The 26852-nt window shown below is 45.3% G+C and overlaps 1 protein-coding gene across 1 annotated transcript; it reads right to left on the bottom strand.

Moving 5' to 3' along the window:
* Positions 1–1156: 1156 nt before the first annotated feature.
* On the bottom strand, positions 1157–26852 carry grapa (GRB2 related adaptor protein a; the record flags this gene model as incomplete). Its single annotated transcript, XM_080724918.1, has 2 exons — positions 1157–2001; positions 26676–26852. Coding segments are annotated over 2 exons (357 nt in total), but the record flags the coding sequence as incomplete, so codon positions are not given.

Genomic DNA, 26852 nt, shown 5'->3' with positions numbered 1-26852 from the left:
TTAAGGAACAGACTATAAGGACAGCTTTCACAGCCAGGCTGACCAGGCGTTGAGTGTTGCCAGATCAGCCCATTACACTGTCTTCATGTATGTATGCATATTCTCATTCATATTTGATATCTGCTGCTACAGTGTATCATGTATTTTACTTGCACAAGAAACTGCTTGAGTTACTCTGTCTTTATGTTACCGAATCCTGAGTACACACTTCATGATTACGTTTGGTATTGTTTTGCAGTGCCGGATCTAGGACTCAGGTGGCCCTATGCAAGATTATTTTTAAATAATCTGCAGCACCAGATTGAAATGTTCTTTTTGGAGGCATACTGACTAGGCAGCCAGGCCTAGAGTGAAGTTGAGGATTATGCATGGGGAAGGAGGAAAGGGGAGGGCATATTAAAACAACAATGCTTGTTTTTGGATAGGGGATACATGACATAATGTAATAATATGTTTAAAAAAAAGATGTGGCCCACTTATTGGTTGTGGCCCTAAGCGACCGCTTATAATGTTTATGCCAGGAACCGGCCCTGCTGTTTTGTGTCATATTTGTGTAACTGCAACTCCTGGTACTAAAAATAAAATCACTCTCTCCTTTACGCCCGTAAACTTGTGATGTGACAGCTGAATGAAACATGCATTCAGGTGATACTGTATGCATACAAAAATAAAGAACCTGCCATGAGATGGCTAACAGTACAAACTGTTCAAAAGGTTTGAAGAGGGAAATGTATAACTTTATTTAAATCATTATGAACTTACAGTATACGGAAGACAGATCCAAGTGCTTACTGCTAGTCACATGAAATAAGGGAGTCAATAACCAAGTATACTGTATAGTTATACTGTTAAAAATGTTCTATTCAACCGCCATAATGCTGGTAATATTATGATTTCACACTAATAAGAATAAATACTTACATACTGTACATACTAACAAATAAATGAGGAGTTTGAAATAAACAAGTGAGAGAGTTTAAGCATTTCATATTTAAAGTGTATTTGAAAACAAGATGTCAGAGCAGCAGTGTTTCTCTCTCTCTCTGTGCTCGCTGTGTGTTCTCTACTCCAAAGTGTTACAACGAAACTGACAGTTTCTGAGACAGTCACTCAAATTCACACATGCACACAACACACACACATCTTGTCTTTGGGCATATTCACTATTTATGCACCTATCTTTTGAGTATCACTCCCACACTCCCAACCCACACGCACACGCGCGGACACACACACACACACACGCACACACACACACTCGCAGCTCCGCCATAGAGGAATGTGTTGTGTCAGTGTCTCATATCCTCCACACAAAGCATCTCTGTTCTCTGGTCCATCGTGTTCTGTTGGATCTGCCTGGGGGACTGAACACACCACACAGTGCAGCCATGGAGACAACCCAGTTCTACCGTGCACCCCCCAGAGCATTGCTCTGTTCAATGCTCTCTGTGTGTGTGTGTGTGTGTGTGTGTGTGCGCGCGTGTGTGTGTTCTCCACAGTGTGCATGGGCCCAAGGTTTCGCCGAACCATCGTCATCCATCCACATCAGCTTTGAAGAAGAGTCAGTGGTTGACTTCACACAGTGGTTGATGAGCCGCTAGCAGATGAGTGGTTGAGGTATGTGATGGACAGGCTTGTGAGAGGGGTCCGGTCTATAAAAGTGTCGGGGTCAATCCGTTGGTCCACCAGCCCTTGTCGTCGTCTGAGTTCCGGCGAGTAGCGGGGGGGCGTGGATGTGTAGCTTTGAGGAAGGCGCGGGGTCAGTCTGTGACGGACGGCTCGTCGGCCAATAGGGGCGGCCTATACGTTTCGATGGAGAGGTCAGTGGTAGATGGGCTGGACGTACTCCGGGGGGAAGTAGCCCATGCGTCCGTGACAGCGGCCCATCCAGCGCTGCGAGTCGGAGCAGTCGAGGAGGTCGATGACGTCGCCGCGGAGGAAGCGAAGCTGGGAGGGGTGATGGGGGGTGTAGTCAAACAGAGCATGGGCATGGTGGGGGCGCTGGGGGGAGGGAGGGAGCGAGATAGAAGTGTAGAAAGGTCAGAGAGAAAGAGAGAGAGAGAGAGAGAGAGAGAGAGAGAGAGAGAGGAGAGAGATAATGGAGATGGATGGGTTAAAAAACACAGAAGGAAGAGGATGGATTGAAAGAGAGGTTTTGAGAGAGATACAGACGGAAAAGAGAGAAAATGAGTGAGGAGTAGAAGGAAGACAAGAAAGGAGGATGGAAGGGGGAGTAAAGACAGGTGAGGGAGGGGGCAGACAGACATGGAAATGAAATAGAGGGGGAGAGAAAAAGAAAACAATAGTTAATAAAATATTTACATTTTATTATGACACCTGATAGGCACCTGATAGGTAGACATGTTGTCTACCCATACATTAGTGTAATTGATGTACAGGTATATACTGTACTTTTATTGTGTCCTGTATTACATGTTAGGTTCCTACATGTTAATATTACACATGTGAATGGTACCTCCCTTTGCATCAGCAGAATATTAAACAACTTCTGAAGTGTTGAACTGAGATCATTTCTCATTTTCGCTAAACATGACCTTTAGCTTTGCAGGACATAATAGTCCAAAGACCTGACAGCTGATGATATTAGAATTTTGATTCCCTGGAGTGTCTGTTTTTTCTTTTTTCTAGAGCGAGTCGTTCATCTTTGTAAATGTTAATTGGACTGCCCTAGAATACAATGATCTCTCAACAATTCTTGCTGCTGCCCTGAAAAATCCTTTTCCCTACATAGGAGTTTAGGCAACTGCTGCACAGTAAAATCCTGAGTGGTAATTTCTCAGAGTATAACAATTTACCATTACGGATCGTTTTTCTCTGTGGCAGGTTAAATATTGGTCCCTGTATTGCACAGTGTAGTGGGGAGTGTCTAACAGTTTGCTCAACATTATTATTTTCCATTTGTAGGTACCGTTTATTTAACCGGGCCAGTCCTGCTGAGACTGAGAGAGACAGCATTGATGTACTATGTTCGAGGCACAACAAATAAACGCTCATCTAAGGCAAAGAGAGAGATATAGGACAGAGAGAGAGAGAGAGAGAGAGAGAGAGAGAGAGAGAGAGAGAGAGAGAGAGAGAGAGAGAGAGAGAGAGGGTGTTCAGATCAGTTCAGTAAAGATTTAGAACAGGTTGTTTTGGCTGTGAGCGGTGCTCACTGCTCAGTGGATGATGATGACATTGATAGTAGAAGACCACTAGGCTCTGTGCTAGGGTGACCATATTTTCAGCCGCTCAAACCGGGACGCAAACCACTGTTGCCTAAAACCGGGACCCTCAATGCAATGCGCACGTTACCGCGCCCGGGCGTGCCCATTCTCTAACGTTTGTGCACACGCACACATGCACTGCAGGGTTGCATGCAGGCAGTGAGTGATTGACAAAAAGCCTCAGTGTTGAATTCAGACACAAAATGAATTTGTTCATGTTTTCTGATTGTTTAGGTGAGCATGTTTTCGTGAAAAGAACATGATAAATGTCTATGCAACCACTAAAAACAGCTAGTATTATTTTATTTCTGGCGAAAACCGGGACAATTTTGCAGTGAATGTTGAAAACCGGGACATATTAGTGTTTTAGAGATATTTGTCGGGACACTGGGACACGCAGCTTGAAAACGGGACTGTCCCGGGTAAAACGGGACGTCTGGTCACCGTACTCTGTGCATAATAACGAAAGTTCTCTTTTCCAGAAGGTGTCAGACCGGTTTCCTGCTCCGGGTCAGTTTAACAATGGCTTTGTTTGATTGGTTCAGCAGATTCGAACCGGAAGTCTACGGTCCGTTTGATTGGTTCAACAGCTGATTCGAACTGGAAGAATCCAGTTTGAATCCATCAAAGGAAGCAATGGGAAACTGACCTGGAGCAGGAAATACTCGCCTATTCCACCTTCTGGAAAAGGGAACTAGGCTACAGTAGGGGCATGTGAGAAATGAGGGGTGTGGTTTGGCAGCCAAGGAGTGTGTGTGCAAAGTTTGGCATGGATCGGGGCAACGGTGGCAGAGATATGAGTAGGGCAAAAGTGTGACGTGACGGACAGACAGACAGACAGACTGACAGACTTACTGACAGACTGACAGCCGGTGGAGCTTTTCATAGTAACTTGCGACCTAACGGTCGCAATCACAGCCCAGCAGTGTTTTTTCCTCTATCCTGCATGAAATAAACACCAAAAATGACTAAACATTTGTGTACACATGGCCTGCTCAGAGTCTAATTGGTTTGACTTGGAGCTGGATGTGACTGTAGTGTACACACCTGTAGTGCCTCGATACGCCCAGTATACGGTATCAGCCATGCCCACACAGTTCATTACTGCTCTGACCGATAGCCGTTTGCTTCTGTGTAGCGGTGCAGTTTATACCGTGTCAGTTTATTCCATGGCATGGCAAAAAGCATGACTGGATGATTCTGCAATGCACTACAAAATAAAGGGCTTGTTACTCCAATAATCCTGATATTGTCTGTCTCCTGCTACCGAGTCCTGTTACAATTTGTTTAACTAAAAGAATGGAAGCAACGTAAAACAACAGCAGTTAGAACTTCCTATGTAATATCTCAGTTTTGTTTTTTTACCCTGTTTGTTTCTTAGAGATTAATAAGTAATTCTTCTCTTTTCCAGTGACATATCCGGTCTCCTCTGATCTCTATTGACTCGTAGAAATCAAAACAAAGCAAAGTCAGTCATTTGGGTTTCTTAAAGTGTCTCAAAGTAGCTATTTTAAGCAGACCAGGTTGCACTTTAGAACATCTTTGCTGTCATATGTGCTGCGGAGGAGGATAGTGCATGTGATCTGAACGAAAGAGGGTGTGAGATGAAATGCAGGAAGGAATACCAATCATGTTTTTGTTGTGGCCTTTGTTAGCTAGACAGATAGACACCCGCATACACACCAAACCTGTATGTGGTCACGACACGCACACACACACACACACACACACACACGCACGCACGCACGCACGCACGCACGCACGCACGCACGCACGCACGCACGCACGCACGCACGCACGCACGCACGCGCGCGCGCGCGCACACAGCACACACACACTTCATCACAGACAAATTATCATCACTCTCACTCCCTTATCTGTTTCATTGATCTACTGAGTGTGCACGTGAGCGTGTGTGACAGTGCATGAAGGACCCATTTTTCTATGCCAGCTTATGAACGGAAAAAAATGGTTATGATGAAGAAATATGAGAGAGAGAGAGAGAGAGAGAGAGAGAGAGAGAGAGAGAGAGGGGGGTGATATTTGTGGAACCAATGGCTGCATTACAGGCATCACAGTTGTGCATTACAGGCATACAGATTTGTCTCCAAACCACATGGTTTATTTACCGTAAGGCCATGCAGAGAATCACAATGACCACATTATGAAGAATTAACGGCGGGAGAAATTCCATATGGGTCCGTTTGGTTACATTGTTACACTCTCTGAGTTACAAATTGATAAATTAGCGAGCACCAAGCATTCTACAGCATACGTAAATACAGTATATAAGAGAAAAATATAAGACTATCGTATAAAATCAAAGAATATAAGTAGTAATATAAGGAGTATAGGGTAGATCCAGCACCAGGTATGAGCAGCACATGTGTGAACGGTATTGGACGTTTATATGCTGTGATGAGACGGGTCATGTACTGTATCGTCTGTTAGCACAGACCAGGTAGAAATATGACAATAATATTTCATGGTTCAATCTATGGGTAGAGTACATATTAGTGTACATATAGGCTATAGACGCTTAGACGGTGGTCCACTTGGTAGGTGCATGAGTGCGAATAGCAAGAACAAGGAGTGACGTGTGCAGTGCTGGATCCCAGAGCTTACAGTCTGATGCCCTTGACCTTGACATGGATGTCGATATGTGAGGTGACAAGCTGTCAAAGTTATATCTCATCGCCTGCGGGGAAAGAACCTTGTATCGCCATGTTCTTTTCTTTTATTTTTTTATTTTTTGAAATGAATGCCCTACTTCATCATACCTGAGTCTCACATAAAAGTAGTGAAAACAGCAGAGCTTGTAGATTGGCTATTTTCCTTTTTTTATAGTTTTAAAATAATAATAACTTTATACATACAAGGTTTCCACTCAACACCAAAGATTTGTACAATAGGCTTAGTGACTGAACAGATAGCGACGAGGCAGGGGAAGTTTGGGGAAAAAATCGGACACAGAATTATTTGGGATTCTGGCCTGAGGAGATAAGAAAAGATGGCGGGTGGGTGCGTGTAATGAGCTGATAAAGAATTAGCGGGGAAATGGCCAGCGGTACCAGAGGTACGACATTGCTGCATGCCGTGTGGATACAGATGAACTAATTTCAACCTGGCGTCCATATTTTGGGAATGTCATTGTAGGCAAAAATGTGCAAAAACATCTCAAAACCTTTGACATTCCAAAAATTACAACATTGTGTCAAATACTTTCGCCATTCGTCACATGAAGCAGTATTTCGGGTTTACGTGGTTAAGCTGGGCTTCGGTAGGAATGGGGAAAATCTTGTGTCATACCTAGCTTAGGTCATGTCCGTGAAATTGACCCCATGTTGTTTTGTCCCCCACGGCCCCAACACACAAAAAAAGGAGGGGGAATGTGGTGTCAGAGTGAGTTGAATGAATAAAAGTGTGTTTCTGTGTGCCATAGAGCGCCAGAGTGAGAGACTCAGAGCGTGAGCCTGCATGGTGAAAGATGTACAAATGGAATGACAGATTTGTTCCATAGGGCAAGTCAATGCAGAGTCAGACAGACGCCAGACATAAATCACAGGACGGTGATATTATGAGATGACATAAAGGCAAAAGCACATAAATTCTCAGTCAAGGATTACTGTTAATCGTTTATGGATAATGAAAGCCATAGCATCTTCTGTGCCAGGTGACCTAAAGTACAGATTGTGGATTTTCCCTCATCAAAAAACACTACTGAATCACTACTCATCACTACTACTAAATGTCTACACAAACACTACCATTTCACTACTTGATTACTATTGCAATGTGTAGTGATTTAAGTAGTGATTCCCAGTAGTAATGAGTAGAGTATTGGCTGGTTTCACCCACTGAAACACTACTGATAATCACTACTTAATGACTATTCAAATCACTGCACGACTGCTACTTAATTACTTCAGTATCACTATTGGCTTTTGGGAAAGTACTACCCAATCACTACTCAATTATTTCACATTTATTATTGAATTACTACACAATGCTTACACATTCACTTCTGTATCACTTCACAATCCCAATAGAATTAATACATCCTTGTATGTGTAGTGTTTATGTAGTGTTTATGTACTGTTTTATCACAACTGAATTACTTTTAATTTCTACACAAACCCTTTTGAAACTCTACACGATTATCATTCGGTCACTCCTGTTTGTGTAGTGTTTATGTAGTGTTTTATCACTACTGAATTACTTTTAATTTCTACACAAACCCACAGTGTCCCCCAGCGGGAATCGAACCCAGGACCTTCTAACTGTGAGGCGACAGCACTATTGACTGCGCCACCGTGCCCCCTTAAAGCAGTAGTGTTTTAACAGCTTTTTCACTATACTCCGCTTGATTACTACTGGAAACACTACTGTTTCACTACAAAACTCTACTGGTGTGTCATGATGAGTAGTGAATATGTAGTGTTGTGACTACATATTCACTACACATAAACAAGTAGTAAAATCTCTACATAATCACTATTTAAATGCCTTCACTACTCCGATTACTACTGGAAACACTACTGTTTCACTACAAAACTCTACTGGTGTGTCATGAGTAGTGAATATGTAGTGTTGTGACTACATATTCACTACACATAAACAAGTAGTAAAATCTCTACATAATCACTATTTAAATGCCTTCACTACTCTGCTTGATTACTACTGGAAACACTACTGTTTCACTACAAAACTCTACTGGTGTGTCATGAGTAGTGAATATGTAGTGTTGTGACTACATATTCATTACACATAAACAAGTAGTAAAATCTCTACATAATCACTATTTAAATGCCTTTGTAGTGAAGCAGTAGTGTTTTAACAGCTTTTTCACTACTACGATTGATTACTACTGGAAACACTACTGTTTCACTACAAAACTCTACTGGTGTGTCATGAGTAGTGAAAACATTACAGATTTACTACACAATTGCTACACATGACTACACAGTCACTACTACACGAATAGGTTTTGTGTAGTGATTCAGTAGTGTTTTTTGATGAGGGTTAGCTTGGACGAATGTTACACCTGAGCAGTAATAATAGCCAAAAGATAATAATAAAAATCTAATCACTTGGATATCTGGATCTGGATCCACATGGTATTCCAATGTTGAATCAGACATATGACTGCAAATATGGGCAAGGATTCAGTCCAACTCGAGTAATGTAGTTAAATATTTCAAAAAGTATAAAACATAATGTGAAAATCATTTCATGAATTAAAGAAAATATATATTTTTTCCAAAGTCCTGCAAACTTTGGAAGCCAATCTGTCTGAGCCAATGGAATATGAAAAAAACGTGGCAGACATTTGATCAAATGACCACAGAGATAATGTGTTCCGATTTGCGTGAGGTTTGGACACAATCTAAAGGAGTAGTATAAAATAAAAGTGTGGGGCAGAGGTTCTTCCTTGGCCTCTGGGGAGTGTGTGTGCAATATTTCACACCGATCGGTCCAACGGCTGGTCCAACAAATGGACAAACACACATGGATAGACAGGGGCGAAAACATAGTCTTGGGCCGTCTGGCCTGGCAGAGACAATTAAAGAAATCAAAGAATTTCCATGACTAAAGACTTTTGGTTCTAGAAGACTGTAAAAAATGTGGAGGAACTGAGTGGTGACATCACCCATTGCTTTCTACAGACCCGTTCTGAAGCCACTTTCTTGGCAAATCGACCATCTTGGAATTTCCGGTCCCTAAAAGCAACCGGAAATGAATTCTATTGGCTTCTACTCAGTAGAGTAGAAGCCATATAGCATACCCTACTTTATTATCTATTTTAACATAAATGGTACCATATAACAAAAATGCATATCATAATAATTGAAAGAACTTTAAACTAGTGACTGAAAACATAGTATTTATGACAATGTGTATAAAGCCCGTTCAAATGCCCATTGTAAACAATGGAGTAATAATTATTCTGCAGTCAGCAGGGGGGAAATAGAGACACCCTAGTCTAGGCCATTAATGAGAACTACAGCGTGTTAATCGACTTCCTCCTTGGCTTCATTTTCAAATTGGATGAATGAACTAAAAAGTTTGGGAACCTCTGATGTCATTAATTAAGTGTGCCTGCCAGCATGGCAAGGACACTTATTGTTATCGCTCATACTTATGTCAGACAGACTGACGGACGGACAGACGAAAACTTCGGCACGTAACTAGTCCCACAGTTTTTGCACCACACACTCGCACCATATGTCAAATCGACCGGCTTAATCGGGAATCGTGTGCTATTGTTTTGCTAAGAGAAAGGTTCTATAGTTTAATTGATATTAATTTATTAGTGAATTAATTTTCCCCATTCACTTATAATGGGAATCGCAAAAACTTACATTCAATTATTTTTCTCTTGCAAACCATAGGGGCTACAGTTTCAAGACTTGGAGAGGAGGTTCATAATGATTTCAAGGATTAAATAAAAAATAATAGTGTCATTTGGCCTCATGGTGGCGCTATAACAGCCCACTTTACGTTTTGGCTTGTAACTGTTGAACCGTAGGTCGGAAAATTAAATTTATTTTTTCCCTGGATTCCTTGGGTCAAGACCAAGCCCCCAGAACCCAGGGCTAGATTTGAAGCAACCCCGATGGTGGCCAAAGTTGGAACTGCAGCCTAAACGCGCATTTTGGCCCCGCCCCCTCCACTCCAAACAGGAGAGGAGAGCAGCGTGACGTCATTTTGGAACCACACTGGTTCCAAAATCCCCAGAATGCACCTGGATTAGCTACATGCTAGCACGTAGCCGTTGCTTCAAAACGCCACTGAGCACTTGCATTGAAATGATAGTGGGGGCGGGGCTCGTCCGCTCTCTATTTTATATATACTCTATGGTCAAGACGCATCTCCCGATATAGGCCACGCCCATTTGCGCCATGATAGATTTTCCGCCATCTTGAATTTTCTCCAAAACACACTTTTTGCTCCTTTTCCTACATATTATCTTCAAATGTCGCAAAAAGCGGTATACATGATCTATGAACCCATGCAATGAATATACTCAAGGGATATGTCGATAGTCTGTACCGTTCGTTCGTAACGGGCTTCCAAAGTTATTAGCAGGATATGGGCCCGTTTCGCAAACAATAGCCGTAAAGCACAAACAAATTGTCGAGTCAACACTGAATTTTAACCAAGGGTCGCGGGTGGCATACTCAACAAATCCCCAAAAGCATTTCCACTCGGCCTCATGGTGGCGCTATAACGGCCCACTTGCCTCGTAACTCTTGAACCGTAGGTCGAAAAATTAAAATTATTTTTTCCCTGGATTCCTTGGGTCAAGACGCATCTCCCCATATAGGCCCCGCCCATTTGCGTCAGGATAGATTTTCCGCCATTTTGAATTTTCTCCAAAACACACTTTTTGCTCCTTTTCCTACATATTTTCTTCAAATGTCAAGAAAATGGGTACACATGATCTATGAACCCATGCAATGAACATAGTCAAGGGATATTTTGATAGTCCATACCGTTTGTTCGTAACGTGCTTCCAAAGTTAGCGGGAGGGGCCCGTTTTGCAAACAATAGCCATAAATCACAAACAAAACGTCGAGTCAACACTGAATTTCTACCACAGGTTGCGGGTGGCATACTCAACATATCCCCAAAAGCATTTCCACTTCGACCCCTAGGGGGCGTCACAAACACGTGAAACGTAACCGTTTCGTGCCAAAACGCGTTTTTCAGGGGGAACGACCCTCTCAAAAAGAAACACAGACGACTTGGCGGATGGTCTCACGGTCCAAACCGCTGCACGAGGTCGCGCATTTAGCGAGCTGCAGGCACACTTGTAAAAATTGACTCCGTCAATTCTAGTTAATGATGTAGTGGCATAATTAAACACGGTTGTAGAAGTGGTACAGGTCCCATGATTGTTCCAGTGAAACCGCCGCAGGTGAAACCACTCAACAAGCTATGACTAATCTGCAGCGATCTAATGTAGAATGACAGATTGGATGAAACTGCATGCACAGTAAAATCATCAGTGTTAATTGCGACCGTCAGGTCGCATTTACTACCAAAACCTCCACCGGCTGTCTGTCAGTCAGTCAGTCTGTCTGTCCGTCATGTCACACTTTTCCCCAACTCATATCTCCGCCACCGGCTTGTTTGTGTATTGTATGACATCACGCCACATCATCAGCTGTGGACTCTGTGATGTCATCGTATCTCCATATATGGCCATCTCCGTATATGGAGATATAAGTCGTCCATGCCCAAGTATGGGCTGGTGAGGTCAGACTTTGTGTGATGCATAGGTTATCTCCATATATGGAGATCTGAGTCGAGGAATGCTTTCTTCCCTGGTGAGAATTGCCCCTTTATATAGGGCTTGTTTGTGTATTGTATGACATCACGCCACATCATCAGCTGTGGACGCTGTGATGTCATCGTATCTCCATATATGGCCATCTCCGTATATGGAGATATAAGTCGTCCATGCCCAAGTATGGGCTGGTGAGGTCAGACTTTGTGTGATGCGTAGGTTATCTCCATATATGGAGATTCAACATTCCAGGTGTAACTATGGCTGCCCGTATGGCGTGAGAGGTGGAGGCCCTAAATCTCACTGCTTCATTACTTAGTCTACGCCATTCTGTTGCTCTGACTCTGCGCCTGTACAAATTCTCCTCTTCACTCTCCCACAAATTAGACACATCCTGCTCTCCTCTGTCTCTCTGCCTGCCTATATGTCTACTTTAACTCTCATTTGGTTTCACAAACTTGCACAACTGCGAGCCATATTAATGTGAGACACTCTGTCACACCTTGCAAGTGTTTAACTTATGTCTTTGCTGTCTTCTTTGCTACATGTCACTGCACTGTCAAGCTGACTCTTCTACAATAAACGCCATCTAAATGAATACGCCTGTCTGCTTTTTCATCACTCAGCCACTGTGCTCCCCACAACATAATCTGTGCTTGTCATATTTCAACACAACACCTACCGGTATGTTACACATTTGCACCACCTACATAATGACATATCTCTGCCGACAGAAACACAACCATGTCACTGCTAAACCACACATTCTCTGGCCCAAACAATGCAATACATTTGCCACACACATCCCCCTACACTCAGGAACCAATGCCACTTACAGCCCTCTTTTACATGTGACCTGACGGTCGCTTACCTCCCGATTAGGGAGTCTTACTGGTTGTTCTATTTTCAAGTGTGTAAACATTTAACCAATTGGACCCTTATGTAGCCTACAAACAACATGTATTTTATGTCTGTGTATTTTATTCAATTGGGAGTTATTTGTTAAATAATGAACAATGAGGATTTTACTGTGTACTGTACCCCCATGTCTCCTAAAACCTCAGGAACAATGACTGAGCACTAATGGTTGTGACTCATGTACGGTGCGTGGTTCTGACTCATGTAATATTGAGTTAATCTTATAAGTGAAACGTATCCTGCCTACAGCAATGCGAGGTAACTTGAGAATGAACAAGCTGATTTTAATAAAACCTGAAGGCATTGCTCAGTTGCAGGGCTGGTTCTAGGCATGGGCACGAAAGGCAACCAAAGGCCCTGACTCCACCACCAAACCAAACCAAACCAAACCAAACCAGACCAGACCTAAAACTAGAAAAAGTGCACCTCCTCCAGAGACAACAAATCTTCCTGTTTAACAAAGCATTCTCTTAGGCCACATTCTCATAATATAATTCGGTTTAGTCGTGCGAATGGGAGGGGTGAAGTTGCCACATTCTTGCATATTTAATTGATACGTTTGCGCTCGCACTGCACTTTGTCATCCGAAACAAGGAATCGTCCACGTCTGTCCAGGGACATGTATGTATCCAAGCTGCATAATAATGCCTCCTCCATCTCCCTGTGTTTATTAATTCTTCAAGTTCAACTCACAATGTAACCGCAGGACCCCCGCAAGCGCCGCATTAGCCTATTTATCTGCGGTCGACGGTTGGGCGATCACAAAATAAAACCAGCGGCGGCGGGAGGGACTCGCAAAATCTACCAGCAATAAACCAGACAGAAAATACTTTAGCAAGATATGAATATCTACGAAGAGTAGAGCGTCAACGTCTCTCTCTCTCTCTCTCTCTCTCTCAGTCTCTCTCTCTCTCTCTCTCTCTGACCCTCGTCTTTCCCTCCGCTGGCTCCCTCTTTGCGCTCCGTGCATGAAGCGTCTCCATCTGGACACGATTTGGCACAGATGCCGCGCGCGCGAGCAAGACCCACACATCGGCCTATATTATATGATATACAGCTATACAAGTGACTCCTGTGGCACTTTCCTTTTATTTAACTGTGAGCAACAACTCCTCACAAATAATACACCATGTGCGAACGAGGGAGCGGTGATCAGAAATCAACTGAGGGGAGGAGGCGGCCAGAATCGTCAGAAATCTAATGAGAACAGACGGGGGATTTAACCTTTTATAAATAACTATGGATTTAACCCGCACATGGCTCTATATAGCCTACCACAATGTTTCATTGCATGTATTTGAGACGGATGGATTCACACCAACAGGGAAGCGTTTGCGGTAGCGCATCGAAACCACCGTTTTTTTGTTGATTTGCATTCGTTTCTTTTATTCGAAAAAGAATACGGATGCGTCTTCACACATGCCCAACCATTGTGTATTTTCCAACAATACGTTATAGGATTCGTTTTAATCGTCATAAAACGTGCCTGTGTGAATGTCGCCTTTGCTACTGTACACTGGTTTGACCTTTTTTTGTATAGTTGTGGTGTTTAATGTTTCAACACTTTGATATTTGTTTCAAGTGGAAAGTGCATTATAAAAAAATATATTATTATTAAATGGTATTGTGTTGCATTGTAGGTACACAGAGCATGTTTGTAACATAATTATGATGTAATGAATACTGACTGTTGGGCATGGGCAATGACCTGATATTAAGAGTTTGACCTCCCTTTAAAGATCTCGGACTGAGACTTAATGAGATGTGACAGGAAGATGACCTGAAGCATGTCATGTCATAGTAAATAGACATATGTCAGCTTCATTGTACATTATATAAATGGAGAATTATTTGCAATTGCTATTTGCAATTATTGCAGATTCTACGAAGTTGCTCACATGTTTTAAAGCACGCCACGTCCTCCTTTTTAGGAAGATCCTGACTGGCAGATTGTAACACTTACTGTACATATTCTCTTGATTTGATCTCGACTTGTTGCTTACATGAATGGACAATTATGTTGCCTTTTATATGCCTTTTATTGTGTTGTGTTGTATAATTGTGATGTGGATCTCCCTGGGTCTGAAATAAAGATTGAATTTATATACGCCATTGTTCCTAACATTTATGTTCTTTCAATCACATTTTTCTATTGATCCTTTTCTCTCTTTTCCTCTTCACTTGCAGGGCAGGGAACTAGGGGTGAAACAGGTTTTTAACTAATCAATTCAATCAATTCTAAAAAATTATCGCTTTTAATGAAACAATTTATTTGGGGGGAACAATATAGAGTAATTTGTGCCGGATGGCGGACAACATTTTCAGATCAAAATGTATCAGTCAGATTTCACAGATTCCATTCCGATTGGCTACGACTGCCTAAGCAACCTGGCCTGGCGGGGATCTGCGCTTCGACAAGCACTCTTTTAGTTGTTTCTTTATGTCCGTTTATAGATTTTTATATTTATTTATCTATAATTATTCATATTATTGTACAGTGAGCAAGGACACACACAGAAAACACATTATTATTTGTATGTGCAAAGGGATTTGTACAAATGTAGTTACAAATAGTGATGTCTTACTGTTACTCTGAAGCTGTCAGGGGAATCACAAGACATTGACGTCACATACTTTGTTGACCGGGGTTCCCCTGGGCTCTATTCTTGGTACTGTTTTTTCCTATACGTAATCTCTTGTCAAAAATAGCTGATCTCCCAAGCTCACAACGTGTCACAATGCGATGCGCTGTGAGCGTGTAGATCTGTTATTTTAGGATTTTAGGATGTTCACCTACTTTTGCCGCATGTTTGCCTACTTTGACATGGCCAGAGAAATATCATGTTAGCGTTTGCAGCATACAGACGATGGGCTCTACTGTAATCTCACACGCTATGTCAGCCATACATTAATTGAGATGGGGAGATATGAGGTTAAAAGTGCATTACCCAAACAATAGCAACAATACATCATAAAAAGTATTTGAAAGAACATGCTGTGGTCACATTTACCACTTCTTCATAAACTTTATAGCATATATAAACTAATAAAACCACAAATTGTTCTATGCTGACATTAACGCTGAAAGAGCATTGCAATACATTTATTTTGACCTTGTCCTTATACGTATACAGTACCAACCCTAGTTCATATCCCTGGTAAGGTCAAAAAGGAGTTTATGCATTTATACTTCTCATGAATCTCTCTGCATATGAAATAACAGAATATTAGAATATCACAGAAGTTGGAAAAACAAATGACTCACTTTATTGCTACTTGCAAACAGTAACAGGGAACGAAAGGTTTCGTACGAAACCATGGTTTTCTTAGTTTAGGAGAAATGCACTCCTCTTGGGTTATCGCGCCTCCTAGCGTGCGATACAGAGCTACACATATGCTCCCGAATGACAAAGTCGGAGGGTATGCCAGTCAAAACGCCCCGCCCCAACCGTGGGCATAAGGCGCGAGACTGGCATGTGTACTTCCTCTTAACAACACCGTTCCTCTGCACGCAACATGCGCGCGAAGGGGCGTTTGAGGAGTGCATTTCTCCTAAACTAAGAAAACCATGGTTTCGTACGAAACCTTTCGTTTTCTGTCATTTACTCGAAATGCACTCCTCTTGGGTCACATAAACCCCCGGAAGCGCACACCCTCAAATTCCGCCCGCTCCGCCTGACAGGAGACCACACCCCCGGCGTGGCCCCTCCCCCACGGAGCCCCGAGCCCACCGGACTCGAGAGCGGAAGAAAGTAGAAAGACCCTGACAGACCGAAATCCGCCTCATGAACTAATAGGCCGACCAGGTCCGCCTCATAAAACCCTGACAGGCTGGAGCCCGCCTACTCACTAATAGGCCCACTAGCAGCCGTTTTATAAGGAAACAGGGTCCCCCCCTTTTACCGAGAGCAAAGGGACTTGGTCTCAGCTATAAAAAAGGGGGGAAAAAGTCTTTAACTAGAGGAGGCGGCAACACCCAGGACCGAATGCGCCAATGAAGATGGAGCCACGTCCAAATGGTAAAAAACCACAAAAGTCGACGGAGTCGACCAGTTAGCCGCCGAACAGATCTCTTGGATCGAGACACCCCTGGCTAGAGCCCAGGAGGTCGACATTCCCCTAGTGTCATGAGCCCTTAGGCCCTCAGGAACCGGGACTTTAGCACAAGTGTAGGCCATCTTTATGGCCTGCACAATCCACCTTGAAAGTGAAGCTTTAGCCACCGCTTTCCGTCTAGGACCACTTTTAAAAGTGACAAACAGTTGGTTTGACGCTCTAATAGCCCTCGTCTTCTCACAGTAAATCCTCAAGGATCTTACCGGGCAAAGACAATGTAGACGCCTATCCTCCTCCGAAGAAAACGGAGGAGGATGAAAAGCCACCAACTCGGTTGGCTCATGTATAATCACACGGTTCTTTGGGACAAACGCCAAATGGGGTTTTAGCAGAACCTTCTTGCCATCCTCACAGAATCTCATGCACACCGGGTCCACCGATAACGCATGTAGATCACTGACTCTCTTGGCTGTAGACAAGGCCAACAAAAGACTAGTCTTAAAACTCAAAAGCTTTAAGCTCGCCGCCTCCAGAGGCTCAAACGGTGGACGGCACAGCCCGTCCAACACCACACCCAAATCCCACGACGGGAAAAGGGACCTAGTAACCGGTTTAAGCTGGTGCACACCCGCTAAAAACCGAGCCACCAGACGGTGCCTACCCACCGTCTTACCCTCAAAGCCCACATGGCACGCTGACAGCGCCGCCAAGTAACCTTTAATGGTAGAAAAGGCAAGACCACTTTCTAGCTTTTCCTGAAGGAAATTCACAACAAGCTGGACCGGAGCCTCAAACGCCACCACCGGCGACGTACGCTCCGCACACCAGTCTTCAAAGATCCTCCACCTCTTATCATAAGCCGACCGCGTGGACGAAGCCCTAGCACTTTGAATAGTCTGAACCGCCCCTGGCGTCAGACCCAAAGCGCTCAAAGACTCCCCTTCACGGGCCAAACCTGAAGGTCTAGCTTCGCCGGGTCGGGATGGAAGATCTCCTGCCCTGCCTGCCGTAGCAGATCTCTGATTGGCGGCAGAGGCAACGGGTTGTCGTAAAGGAGGGGAGATATCTCCGACCTCCACACGCCCCACCCCGGAGCCACCAACAATAGTTTGAGGCCGAACCGCCTGACCCTCTCCAAAGTCTGGGGGATCAGTTCCAACGGAGGAAACGCGTACAGCAGTTCCCTCGGCCAGTCGTGAGCCAGAGCATCCAGCCCCAGTGGGGCTGGCCCCGTCGCAGAGAAGAAAAGTGTACACTTCGCGTTCTCTGCTGACGCGAACAAGTCGACTTGAGGCTGACCGAACCTGCTCCAAATCTGTCTCACCACTCCCGGGTGGAGGGACCAATTCGCATAAAGGGGCTCCCCCCTGGACAGCAGATCTGCTCCGCTGTTCAGAAGCCCCGGAATGTGCGACGCCTTGATCGACGCCAAACGTGGTTCCCACCACAGCGTCAGATCCCGCGCCAGCTGATTGAGAGCCGGGGAGGAGAGGCCCCCCTGCTTGTTGATATAGCACATGGTCGTCGTGTTGTCTGTCCTGGTCAACACGTGACACCCTTCCACGAAAGGCAAAAAATGTTTCAACGCCAGAAACACTGCCTTTAACTCCAGAAAATTGATGTGCCGCTTCTGTAGAGCGGAGTCCCAAACTCCCCTCACCGAACGGCCCTCGTGCGTTGCGCCCCAACCACTGAGGCTGGCGTCCGTTGTGATCACTTTCCGTGACACCACCACGCCCATACTGACCCCCTGGGACAGAAGAGTCACGTCCACCCACGGTCTCAGTGTGTACACACACCCTGGGGACACCTTGACCTTGCGGCGACCTTGTGTCGAGTGGATCTTGAGTGCCAACATCCACTTTTGAAAAGGCCTCATATACAGCCTGCCCAGCCTGAGTAGATGGATAGTTGAGGCCATCAGCCCTGACATAATCATGCAGCGCTTGTACGTGACCACTCTGCCCACGCGAAAAGATTTCGCGCAGGCCACGATCTTGACTAATCGCTCCTGTGAGAGTCGAGCCGTCATATTTATTGAGTCCAGCGAGATCCCCAAAAAGGTGGTCTGCTGAGCTGGTGTTAACATACTCTTTTTGAAGTTTATGTTGAACCCCAGAGAGGTTAACTGCGACATCACCACATTGGTGAGACGTGTCACCTCCTCTCTCGAACTTGCGCTTATTAACCAATCGTCCAGGTACGTCGCAAGTCTGATTCCCTGCTGCCGCAGGGGAGCTATAGCCGCTTGTGTCACTTTGACAAACACGCGGGGAGACAGAGAGAGGCCGAACGGGAGAACAGTGTATTCGTACACTTTCCCCTCGAAACCGAACCTCAGGAATTTTCTGTGTGGGGGGTAAATTCCCACATGCTGGTACGCGTCCTTCAAATCGAGGGACGTCCAATAATCGTTGATTCTGATCGAGCGCAATAGCGCTACGTTCGTCAACATTTTGAAACTGTACTTTACCAGAAAATTGTTGAGGGCTTTTAGGTCCAGAATGGGCCTCAGCCCCCCCCCTTTCTTTGGCACAACGAAATAATGAGAATAAAACCCCAGACCGAGCTGATCTGTGGAAACTTCCCTGATCGCTCCTTTCCCCAATAAAGAGTGAATCTCCTCTCTCAGAATCAAAGCGGCCTGCCCCTTTGCGTGCGTGAATATCACTCTGTCTGACAAGGGAGGCTGGGTTGAGAATTGTAGCCTGTATCCCTGCCTCACGGTGCGAAGCACCCAGGGACACGGCTTGCATGCTTTCCATTGAGTTAAATGCCTTGACAAAGGATTCTGAATGGGAGCTGACGTCAGACCTAACGGAATGTGATTGATAGGAATGCACGGTATGTGCACCCCCGGACACGACTCTGACGTCACCGGTAACGCGGAAGTCAAAGGGACTCGAGACTGAGACACGTGACTTACTACTGAGCGTGACACCGTCTTGCTGTGAAGCGAGGGCCTTACGTTTAATGCCTTTATCACCGGCGACAACACTTTGTTGCACGGTGGGACAGGAGGCAGAGGAGGAGTGTAAAAAGGAACGCATTCTTGTAAACACGTCCTGTCTAAAACCCTGTTTAATACTGCTGTCGCAGCTGGGGCTGGGATAGCTAAACAAGAAAGACCTCTCTGCAACCTTCTTACCTTGACTGGCGCTTTGGCGCCCCCTCGTGTCGGAAGGGAGGAACACTTGTTGTTCCGGCCCTTGAGTTGAGGCTGTGGAACAATTAAACCTTTTATATTGGAAATGCCCCTTAAGGGGGTTTCCTTGAAGGCTGTTTGTGTTTGTGATTGTGGTACTGGGCATGCATATTTTATATATGGATGTCCCCACTGGGGATTCTCCATTGTGTGTGCATTGTGAAAGAAGAGACCTTGTTTCGCAGACACATTCTTTACTTGGGAGAAAACATTTGGCACAGTAACAAAATTCACATTTACATTGGATTCCTCCACCCTGGGTGGCAGGATCAAAAGTGCACTGTGCTTGCGCGCTGGAGAGCCGTCCATGACCCTGTCTCCGTGCGCCGAGGGTGAGAAGGCCCTCTTTCTCAAAGTGTCATTTTCTCGACCCTCTCCCACGCCCCCTCACTGCTGCACTGTATGAAGGGCGAGCTGGTGGGCGCATCTCCTGGTGCTGGGAGCCCTGGTTGCTCTGACTTCTGTTCCTGCTCGTGCCCGAGGAGGAAGACGGAGCTCTAGGAGAACGATGGGGTTTCCCGCCCTGTCGGGGGGGTCCCTGATATCTCTCCCTATTACGGGAAGAGCGTCCTGAGTAGCCTGACTGTTCTTTCCCTTTATCAGGTTTACCCAAAACAGCATCCACCACTTCTTTTTGGGCTTTATTGGTGTCGGTGATGACACGGAGGAACGGTAACGCTCCCTCGAAGAGACTGTTGGGGGCTGTGTCCAGGCCCCTCAGCTCCTCTCGCCTCTCGCTGGCCTTTGGTTCGTCGCCTTGGAAGGGGACTTTCTGCAGCCACCTGAACCTCTCCATGCTGACAGCGACGTCCATCCCTCTGCCAGCCCATTGGATGGCATGGACGTTGCTCACTATTGCCAGCTGTAGCATGGCATCCCATTCAGCATAGGCTTCAGGAGGGAGGCGGTCCTTGTTTTGGAGCAGCATCTCTGCCATGGCTCCATTCATCAGCCCCACCACGTTTAAACTTTTCACAGAGAGCCCTGCAGCTTTATAAACATTTTTAACCATGTTGGAGACCTTGTTTTCGTCCTTGTTCTTGAACTTGGGCACAGGCTCCTGAGTGAAGGGGCATTCCGTGGGTTTAAACTGGGCACAGAAGAACTGATTAGTGGCGACATCCACAGGGGGAAGGCCGCCCACGCCAAACTTGTCCTCATCCGCCAGTGAGGTTGACAGAGCCATCTTCCCGGGCTCTCTGTGTTCCTTCCATGTGGAATGGAGAGCTTCTTTGAGCCCCGGGGTAGCGGGTAGCTTCTGAGAGCGAGGGACTGGTGTCTGTACCTCTCTCTTGCCCGCAAACTTGATCTCCGTTGAGCTCGCAGGGCGAGGCTCCACTGGCATAGTGAGGCCCATCTTGGCCACCGCCAGCTCAACCACTGCCAGCAGGTCCAGTTCTTGTGGGGTGGATTCTGCTGTGGCGCCCACCTTCTCCTTCTCCACCGCTGCCTTCTTGGCAGGGGCGATGGGGGGGGCTTGGGGTGAGGTGCGAGGGGTGCCGCCATGACGGGGGCTTAGCATCACAATGTCCTCACTTGTCTCCTCTTGAACCAAACCGTCCTCCTCCTCCTCCTCTTCATCTTCCTCCTCTTCTCCTTCCATGGCATCTTCCTCCTCCTCGGAGGTGCCAAACTCGTCCGAGCCACGAGGCACTTTACGTGGCACGTTCTGTTGGGACGTTAAGAGAGGGGGGAAAGAGGGGGGGGCGGTGACCGTGGGAGTCATCAGGAACGGGTTGGTGGGGTGAGGAGTCCCACTGGTGGCCGCCTCGGCGGCGACCGGAGACAATGGCCCCGCCTGGAGTGGTCCCTGGAGGCTAGCCTGCAGGGCGGCGGAGGCCTGGAGAGGCCCAGTGCTGGTCAAACCAGGACCGGGCGTGAAGGAGAAGCGCGGGGTGGAGCCGAACATGCCGGGTCCACCACTGTGCGCTGTGGTAGAAATAGTGTACATCGGAGCGAAGCTACTGCGGATAGGTTCGCAAACACTAGGAGCCGCCTGGACAAACCTTGTTGCGGTGCTGGAAACAGGCCCGCTTCTTTGTCCTGGCGTGGCGGGGATCTGAGCGCCGTGTTCCGTCTGAGCTCCCCGAGCGACGTGGCTTTGTTTGGGCCTTGTAGCGTCCATGTTCATGACCACCAGCAGACGCTGGTGAAGAACGGCCGCGTCCATCGTCGCGCAGAACACGCAGCTGTTTGGGAAGTAGAAACCTTGCCAAGCGTGTTGTAGCTCCAGACAGCCCAGGCAGATGGAATGCGGGTCCTCAGCGGCAATGAAGCGGCTGCACTCCGGATCCCCGCAGCGTCGAGGGAGGGGTGGTGAAAACAGACCCTCGCTAGACATGACGAAGGTAAGCTAAGCTAACCTAGGCTAGCCGCTTGTTATCGTTAGCAGCAAACAGCGAAGAACAAAACAGAGAAGAACAGACCAAGTTGAACGAAACCCGTGGGTGATGGTCCTACTCACCGCTAAGGCTAAAGTTGAATTCGAACTGAACTTAGACTGAGTAACTTGAAGAATTAATTAATTTGTCGTAGAGTAACATGTGTAGACGTCCGTATCTCATGCGTGCAGAGGAACGGAAGAGGAAGTACACATGCCAGTCTCGCGCCTTATGCCCACGGTTGGGGCGGGGCGTTTTGACTGGCATACCCTCCGACTTTGTCATTCGGGAGCATATGTGTAGCTCTGTATCGCACGCTAGGAGGCGCGATAACCCAAGAGGAGTGCATTTCGAGTAAATGACAGAAAACTAGATAAGATTGACTCAGTGCTGTGGCTAAAATTGGCACATTCCAGATAAAAGATATCATACTCAGGCCCCTATTAATCAGCTTATGAGTTTATTATCCCAGATATTGTCAGTGGAAAATGGTGCATGTTATTATGTGGTAATCCTTCAAAGGATTACTTATTAACAAGAGCTTGTGACTAATGTAACTACTGTACATTCGATCCATTGGATCCTCGTTTCAGTTTTCATTAACAGTTTTAGACATACAAGGTTTTTCTACGCGACAGTGACGTAACGTATGGTATGCTGTAGCACTGATAATGTATGTTACAGTAATAAGTCGTCAATGTCCGGCAAAAACCTCATATCTCCAAGTTTCAAATTATATTTGGTAAATCAAAGCCCTACTTCATCATACAAAAGTGTAGCACAGAAGAAGTGAAAATAGCAGATCTACAAGCATATTTTCACTATTTTAAATCGTAAATAACCCCACAAAAAGGAAGGTTTTGGACATACAAGGTTTCCACTCAACAACAACAAAGTATAGCCATGATAGGATCACATTCCTGCCGGAGGCGACAGCGTCACAATAAGGGCCAGGCTGGAGGCCCTGCCTGGGGGCCTGCCCAGCCAGCAGCTGCTGACAGCATCACAGGCCAGGATAACAACATGGTACACATATCTAACACCAGGGCTGTGTCCGAAATGCGGAACACGTTCCCTACTCCCTAACCCTAAATGAGGGATCCAGATGTAGTGTACTACAGTAGTGAACAAATCAGCGCATTTCGGACACTACCCCGTCGCCATCTGGTTGCGTCATCGCTGTCGCACAGTTAAAACACTCTAGCGCTGGCTTTTGGAGCAATAAATAATGCGTGATTCCTAAACCCACCTAATAGCCGTACATACCAACATGTTGCGTTGTTATTATGAGAAATAGGCCAAATATAATTATGTTTTTATTCATCACAATTCAATAAAATAATGTTAAAAAATGTATAGGCCTATATATATTTTTTAAATTGTATTCATTCATTGGTGAATCAATGAATGAATAATGTTTATGCCACATTCATTTGTCTCACATGCAGACATACACCCATGTTTGTGATAAAATAGGTTATTCTTGCTAATTTAAATAACATTATTTTATCATGATTATTATCAGCTGTGGAAGGTTGGGAAGAAAAGATTGAAAAACAAAAGCCTCCAGCGTCTATTCTCGTATATTCTCTTCATAAACAACTTTAGAGCTGTTTTCATCATTAAATGATGAAAAGCAAATTTTGTTCTCTGGTGACAATGCTGTGGACAGTTGTTTTCTTTAGCCGGTGGTTCTGCTACGAGCGGTTCTGTTGCGTTTGCTCAGCAACAGGTGGCTACGCCTCCTGCCATGCAGAGACGAACCTGCAGTGTGCGTGTGCGCGTGCACACCGCATGTGCGTGCTCAAAGCGCGAGACAGCGGCCGTAGCGCAGTGCATTGTGGGGCGGCAGGGCTTGAATAGCGCTTGAATAGTGACCATCGAATCCTCACTACAAATCCAAATGCATTGTGGGATACTTCAGTACACTATATTAGGGTACAAAAATGCTCACTATACATTCGGACACTAGTTCAAAATGGCGGAGCCCCATTTTAGTACACTACATTAGTGAATAGGGTGGATTTCGGACACAGCCCAGGTGGGCTCAATAAACACTTTCAAGGGTCGTCACGCCAATCTGGTGCCATTATTTTGGGAGGTCCCCAGTTCAACTTCAAATAATATGATTATTTTGGAGAGTCACGCCCTGATAAGGCTGAGGACCACTGCTGCAGCAGTGCTTCTCAAACGGGGTGTGCCACACACGTCCAGGTGTGACTGCCACACCTTATCAGCACTTGGTGCACTCTCATTTTCCAGTATTATAACTTTTGGGGGAAAATTTCCTTTTTTTTGTTTTACTTTCCCATTAAAATGTTTACAACTGCTATAGCTCGACAGGTTATTTTGCCCAATAAATGGCTGTTTCGTCTGCAAATGAAGGGGCAGGTTGTGGTATTTAAGGCGTTACCTTTACCCTAGATATCATGGATGTTGCTTAAAGGCAAACATCGCAGTCATCTGCTTTAGTAAACAGGTTCTTCCTGGTGCCTATCGCTTCTATCACTTCAATGACTCTGGATGGCCTAGATCAGTGCTTTCCCAACCTTTTGTGCCTAAGGCACACCATGTGCAATTAAGGCACAACACCTGTATTCATAGTGAAAATAGCTGATCTACAAACTCACAACGCGCAATTTGAACAATTGTGATAAAAATTTCAAATAGTATTTTCATTTGACATGTTCTACTAGTAAGACGCCTCAGGGCGCCATGTCTTGGCCATCTGGCCAGTGATGTACTGTATATCGGACCAGTTACCCATATATGGAGACCCCTGGTACCCATATATGGAGATCCATGTACTGTATGGAGATATGCTGTGAGAGCCCAAACATGCTTACTCAGTTATTCGTTATGTGAAAGTCCTATGATGACGATGACATCTGACATCATACCCTTTTATGCCCATACATGGAGATCCCTGTCTGTAGAACCAGCCACACGGATATGGGCTGTCTTGGCCATATATGGATTCTGTTAGTGTGGTATGTGGCCGATGAGGCCTACATATAAGGGTATTCCATATGAAGTCCTGTTAGATATGGCAGGGAACTCCATATATGGCATAAAAGGGATTCAGTTAGTGTGACATCAAAGTGAAGCAAGAGTGTGATGTCAGAGCGGCAAAGTGGTTCCCCTGACATAACAAGTGATGTCAGAGCATGATGTCAGAGGGGCAAATCCATAGACCGTAAAAAAAGTGTACACGTCCAGTCGTCCATTAGCATGTGCCGTTTCACACACTAAACTGCGACCTTCGGTCGCAATAATAGAACATGTCAAATGGAAAATACTGTTTGCAAATGAGTATGGAATAGATTCTATTCCATACCCTAAAGAATGGCATCGCGGTTTTGCACAGATCTTACATTTTAAACAATTATTTAAAAATCTTTTAAAATGTAAGATTTTTTAAGGGTATAGAATAGACTATGTATTTGGGAAATGAGTGCACACAAAGTACTGTTGCGGTAAATGAGAAATAATGAATAATGTTTTGTAAAGTTACAGTTATATAATCTGTATTGCAATAATAATGTGCTGTTGTCACAAAATCCCATGGTACACCTGGTCTTGTCTCACGGCAGACTATAGCGTCAGGGGTGTCGCACCAAATTCTGGGCCCTGGGTACAAGGATTCACTGCGGGGCCCCTGTGCTTTAACTATTGAAAAATAGCAGATATACAAGCTCACAGCGCGGCACCGAGTGCCGCGCTGCGAGCTTGTAGATCTGCTATTTTTGAAAAATCATGAAAATCTTTCTGAGGTTTTTTGAAAAACCTATGTTTCTATGTCAGTGGAGCTCAAACCTTTTCATGTGAAGGACCCCCAAAATGGTATGTATTTGGCCACGGAACAACATCTCAAAATATTGAGTTCCAGGGACCCCCAGAAGCAAAATTTGAGTTCTCTTAAAAAATACATATATTCAAAGATTTGCACACATTTTCAAAAATAGCAGATCTACAAGCTCGCAGCGCGGCACTCGGTGGCGCGCTGTGAGCTTGTATATCTTCTATTTTTCAATAGCTAATGTATGAAATAATTAAGGCCCCTCCACCACCGTGGGCCCTAGTAACTCAGTCCCACTTTCCTACCCCTTGTGACGCCCCTGTATAGCGTGCCCCAGAGTTGGCACACCGTTTGAGAAGCATTGGCCTGGATTAGAGTCTCCAAACCAGTGGGTGATGGTGACTCACATGGCAGTCTGTGATATGTGCTCAGATACCAGGGTCATGACAGTTTTATAGGGGAATATTGTATTATTTAGAATTTCGTTGTCTTCATTTCGCGGTCAGTGAATAAAAAAACGTGGTTCCCTCGTGTGAAACCGTTTGAGTTCCACTGACCTAGATTAAGGAACAGATGTGGGTTTAAATGGTCTAGAACATGAGGACAGAAATGAGAATGTGAGAAGAGGATATCATTCTGTGAAACAGGTGGGGTTATATAAGAGAGGCAATTCTTCAAATAGGAGAGAGAGAGAGAGAGAGAGAGAGAGAGAGAGAGAGGGAGAGAGAGAGGGAGAGAAAGATAGAGAAACAGACAGACAGACAGAAACTAGAACGAAAAAGACTAGTTCAGTTCTTACCCTGGCAAACTGTTCGGGATCTCTCAGAAAGACGGTTCTTTCCTTAGCGATGCTGTTGCTATGGTAGAAGTCCACCAGCTCATTAAGAGAGGAGAAGAGTTCATCCCACACAAAATACTGACCAGAGCGATCCTGGAGCACTTTGAAATGCTGGACATGGTCCCCATAGCTGGTGGA

This window comes from Nannobrachium achirus, assembly GCF_963921795.1.
Source record: "Nannobrachium achirus genome assembly, chromosome: 4".
NCBI lineage: Eukaryota > Metazoa > Chordata > Actinopteri > Myctophiformes > Myctophidae > Nannobrachium > Nannobrachium achirus.
The sequence above is the reverse complement of the archived record's forward strand: the minus strand, read 5'-3'. Positions and strand labels throughout refer to the sequence as shown.